Source organism: Haemaphysalis longicornis, unplaced genomic scaffold (genome assembly GCF_048455015.1).
Source record: "Haemaphysalis longicornis isolate Haplotype H1 unplaced genomic scaffold, Haemaphysalis longicornis Haplotype H1 scaffold_8, whole genome shotgun sequence".
In the NCBI taxonomy this organism is placed as follows: Eukaryota; Metazoa; Arthropoda; class Arachnida; order Ixodida; family Ixodidae; genus Haemaphysalis; species Haemaphysalis longicornis.
The window spans coordinates 89,643,683-89,648,234 of NW_027526445.1; the positions used below are offsets into that span (position 1 = coordinate 89,643,683).

Consider the following 4,552-nt stretch of genomic DNA (forward strand, 5'->3'; position numbering starts at 1 on the left):
GTGTCGGCGGCCGCTTTTGTAGGAAACAACGAAATCATATTCTTGGAGTCTTAGGGCCCAGCGGGCGAGCCGCCCAGATGGATCACGTAGTCCAACGAGCCAACATAAGGAGTGGTGGTCCGTAACAATTGTAAAAGGCCGTCCATAGATGTAAGGGCGAAACTTATGCACAGCGAAGATGACAGCCAAACATTCTTGCTCAGTCACTGTATAATTTTTCTCAGGTTTGCTGAGCGTGCGGCTGGCGTAGGCAATCACATGCTCAGTGCCGCGAAGTCTCTGCACAAGGACTGCTCCGATTCCGATGCCGCTGGCGTCCGTATGCACTTCTGTAGGAGCAGCCGGATCGAAATGGCGTAGTATTGGCCCCGACGTCAGAAGAAATTTCAGTTGAGAAAAGGAGGCTTCGCACTCAGATGTCCAGTAGAAAGGAGCATTTTTGCGTAACAGAGAAGACAGAGGAGAAGCGAGCTCTGCAAAGTTTGGTACAAACCGACGAAAGTAGGAGCATAGCCCCAGGAAACTTCGTAGGTCACGCACAGACTTTGGCTGCTTAAACTGACTCACGGCTTCAATCTTTTGTGGATCAGGTCTAACGCCATCTTTGTCGACTAGATGCCCCAACACTAAGGTCTGGCGCTCGCCGAAGCGGCATTTTTTTGAATTTAGAACAAGGCCGGCTTTTTCTAGGCAGTTCAGGACCATGTCAAGGCGGGTGTTGTGCTCTTCAAAAGTGCGTCCAAAAATTACTACGTCGTCGAGGTAGCACAGACAAATCTCCCACTTTAAACCACGCAAAATTGTGTCCATGAACCTTTCAAATGTAGCTGGGGCATTACAAAGGCCAAACGGCATGACGTTAAATTCAAATAGCCCGTCAGGAGTCACAAAAGCCGTCTTCTCTTTGTCGGCCGGATCCATCGGAATTTGCCAGTAACCAGATCTTAAGTCAACTGACGAAAAGTAGGAGGCGGAGTGCAGACAGTCAATAACATCATCTATGCGAGGAAGAGGGTACACGTCCTTCTTTGTAATTGCGTTCAGGCGTCTGTAGTCAACACAGAATCGCCAGGAACCATCCTTCTTCTTCACCAGGATTACCGGCGCTGCCCAAGGGCTAGCTGATTCCTGTACCACTCCCTTCTGTAGCATCTCGTTGACCTGGTCTGCGATGACCTTCCTCTCGCCAGGAGAAACCCGATACGGTTTTTGCCGGAGCGGGCGGGCGGTTCCGGTGTCTATGCTGTGGCGCGTGCGAGAAGGCGGGATTTCGGTCTTGTTGCCGGGGTTGGTGGAAAAGTCAAATACTGTCGCATGCCTTGAAAGGACATGGGCTAACGCCTCCCTCTCGGCAGAAGAAAGACCTTTGTTGATCATCTTCAAAAGCTGTTCGTCACGCGTAGCGCAGTCACCCTCGAAATCGCAAGTTTCGTCACTCACTGTTGCCAGGGGTACTCTGGTATCCTTTTCAAATAGTGCAAGCTTCATCCCTAGCGGTAGAACGGTACTAGCGGCTGAGCAGTTAACTGCGCATATGGAACTGCGCCCACCGTGTACGGAAATCAAACAGTGCGGCAACAAAACATCCTTCTTGACGCAGTTCGGCAGAATGGGCTCAACAATTGCACAAAAGGAAGGCTCCACAGCACCGCATACCATGACAGGTATAAAGGACGCCGATCGGGGAGGTAGAACCATGTCTTGCGAAACAACCAAAGCGTGTTCGCTCGAACGTGAAGGTTCTTCGGCAAGTGCAGAGTAAAGAACACTGCTTACACAGAGTTCGCCAGTCGCACAATCTAACTTAGCACCACATTCTTGCAAGAAGTCAATACCGAGAATAACTTCGTGTGTAGACTTCTGAAGTACCGCAAATTCTGCTTTGAAGCTTTTGCCCCCTAATGACACATCCACAGTACAAGTACCAAGGGGCCACAACGGTTCACCGCCAACGCCTCGAAATGTGGCACTGCGATCCCAGCTGAACATTACTTTAGTCCCAAGGCTGTCTTTAAATGCCTTACTCATCACAGAAACTGTTGCCCCAGTGTCAACCAAAGCCATCGTGGGCACACCATCAATTAAAACTTCAATCTTATTTTTGACCATGTAAACGGGCAGAGGTATATTTCGTAAAGGCTGTCCGGCGACCTCACCTCCATCGGCCGCGCCGGCTAGTTTCCCGGCGGTGGCGACATTGGACGGCGCCGAGGTGATGGAGACTGGCGCTGGCGTAGAGGCGGTGGAGTTAAACTTCTGTCCGAAGCGGGGGAGCCATTGCGTGGACCGGTCGGCTGGTCGTTACGTGTTGACGACAGTGGTGGATACCATCGAGTGCCAGGGTTGAGGTTATTGGGCCGAGGAAACGTGTACGTGGGATCGTCGTTGGGTCCTTGGCGCCGACGGCGACAAAACCGCGAAATGTGGCCGACTAGTCCACATCGATAGCAGGTGGGTGGTTCGCGACGAGGATACTGCTGACCAGGCGAGAATTGCCTTCTTGGAAAACTCGAGCGATGGTGCTCTTCCGGGTAGTAGACGTGCTGTGTACGATGGGAATCACGATGAAAATCTTCCCGTGGCTGGTAGTGGGGCGCCATAGTGTACACGCCCCTTCGCTGGTAGTCGTCCACGTCGGCAACGTTGACCGACGGCCGTGAGGAGCCAAAATGTGTTGTTGAATGGCAACAAGTAGGTGACGCATCGCGGAGGCAGCTTCCGTCGCGAGAGGGTGTCCAGCAACGAGTTACGTCTCCATGCCGCAGGAGCTCCTCGCGAACGATTTGTCGGTTAGTCGCAGAGAGGTCGGCAGACGAGCTGACGTCCACGCTGGCCACCGTTGTGACGTTGGCCAGTCGGCCAAACTTGGGCGTAATTCGACGCGCCTTCATAGTTTCAAACGTACGGCAGTGGCGAATCACATCGGTGACCGTATTCAAGTTGTCCTTGCCGATAAGGAAATTATATACGTCTTCCGCGATCCCCTTGAGGACATGCCCAACTCTGTCATCTTCTGGCATGCTGGCGTCAACGATCCGGCACAGCTTGAGGATTTCCTCAATGTAAGTTGTACATGTTTCCCCGGGCACTTGCGCTCTCTGGAGAAGCGTCTGCTCGGCCCTCCTCTTCTTCGCTATCGAGTCACCAAATCCCTTCCTAATTTCTTCAACAAACCGTTCCCATGTGGTCAACGCTGCCTCGTGGTTTTCAAACCACGTCAGTGCTGTCTCGTCCAAGTAGATTTCGACGTTCGCGCGTCGGGCCACAGCGTCCCAGCGGTTATATTTACTCACTCTTTCATAATGAGCGAGCCATTCATCCACGTCTTCTCCGGCCTTCCCTGAAAATGACCGGGGTTCCCGATGGGGCTGCCAGCTGCCCGTCGGTGGTGTCTGGGAACTGCCTGCAGGCGGAGCCATCGTTTCTTGGATGGGCGGGAGGCCAGCAACGCGACGGCTTCGGCGCAGATCCAGGGACTCTGTTGTCCGCGGCGTCGTACCCCGCACCTCCACCAAAAACTGTTACGGTGATGCTCAGGCGTCGAGGGGTGAGCTGAGGGTTTATTTAAAAAAACCTGGGTGAGGACCGTTGCTGAGCGTCGAGTCCGAGCCCTGGATACGCGAAAAGCACCTCGTTCTTCTCTTCGTCGTCCCGGCATTTTCGCTGGCGGGATTGGCCTGTGCCATAGTCAATGCCATCTACTGTGCACAACATTCAACAAGTTATGTAGCGTTACAATATATATATATATATATTTATATATATATATATATATATATATATATATATATATATATATATATATATATATATATATATATATATATATATATATATATATATATATATATATATATATATATATAAATATATATATATATATATATATTGCCTCTTTTACGAATACGTACACACCAGTAAAATAACTTGGCTACGCATTCTACGATCCCCCTACTTATCAAATAGATTGTACAACCGATTTAGTTTCTTCGGTATCTATGGGAAAACAAATTCTTTTAACGCATCCGCAATACCCAGTGCAATCAGATTATGGAATGCCCTTCCTGATAACATCGCATCTCGCACTAGCCTCGATTCGTTCCGTCGAAAGTTACTCTTACTTCTATCTTGATAGTCTCATAATTTTTTGTATATGTCTGACACGTGCAGTACGCCGTGAATTTCTAGAAACCACGTTTTGCGCTTTGTTCTTTATGTTGTTGATTGAATTCTTATCTTGTATTGTCAACATGCTTTTGCTCGAAAATTACGGCACCTATATTCTTAACATCCTTACCTTTTTCCTCAAAGTTTTAGCCATTTTTATTACGCCTTCTGTATCATTTGTAATCTGCATTGTACTTTGTTTTGATGCGATGCGCTGACTTATGTATTCTGTTTTGCTACACTTGTTCTTTGTGCATTCTACTTTGTTTTTGAACCGATATGCTGGTTTATGTATTTTATGTTGCTGCACTGTTTCCTTGTTGTTAGTAATTTTTACGCATTATTCCTGTATATTAGAGACAAACGTGTGCTTTTACTTTTTCTG

At 48.9% G+C, this 4,552-nt stretch overlaps 1 protein-coding gene across 1 annotated transcript; it reads right to left on the reverse strand.

Moving 5' to 3' along the window:
• Positions 1-2,174: 2,174 nt before the first annotated feature.
• On the reverse strand, positions 2,175-3,713 carry LOC144148377 (uncharacterized). Its single transcript, XM_077679919.1, has one exon. The coding sequence runs from the start codon at positions 3,417-3,419 to the stop codon at positions 2,175-2,177; it is 1,245 nt and encodes a 414-aa protein (XP_077536045.1). The 5' UTR covers positions 3,420-3,713.
• Positions 3,714-4,552: the final 839 nt, after the last annotated feature.

Excerpts from the sequence above, each read along its gene's own strand:
- LOC144148377 (XM_077679919.1), bottom strand. The coding sequence starts at position 3,419 with ATGGCTCCGCCTGCAGGCAGTTCCCAGACACCACCGACGGGCAGCTGG.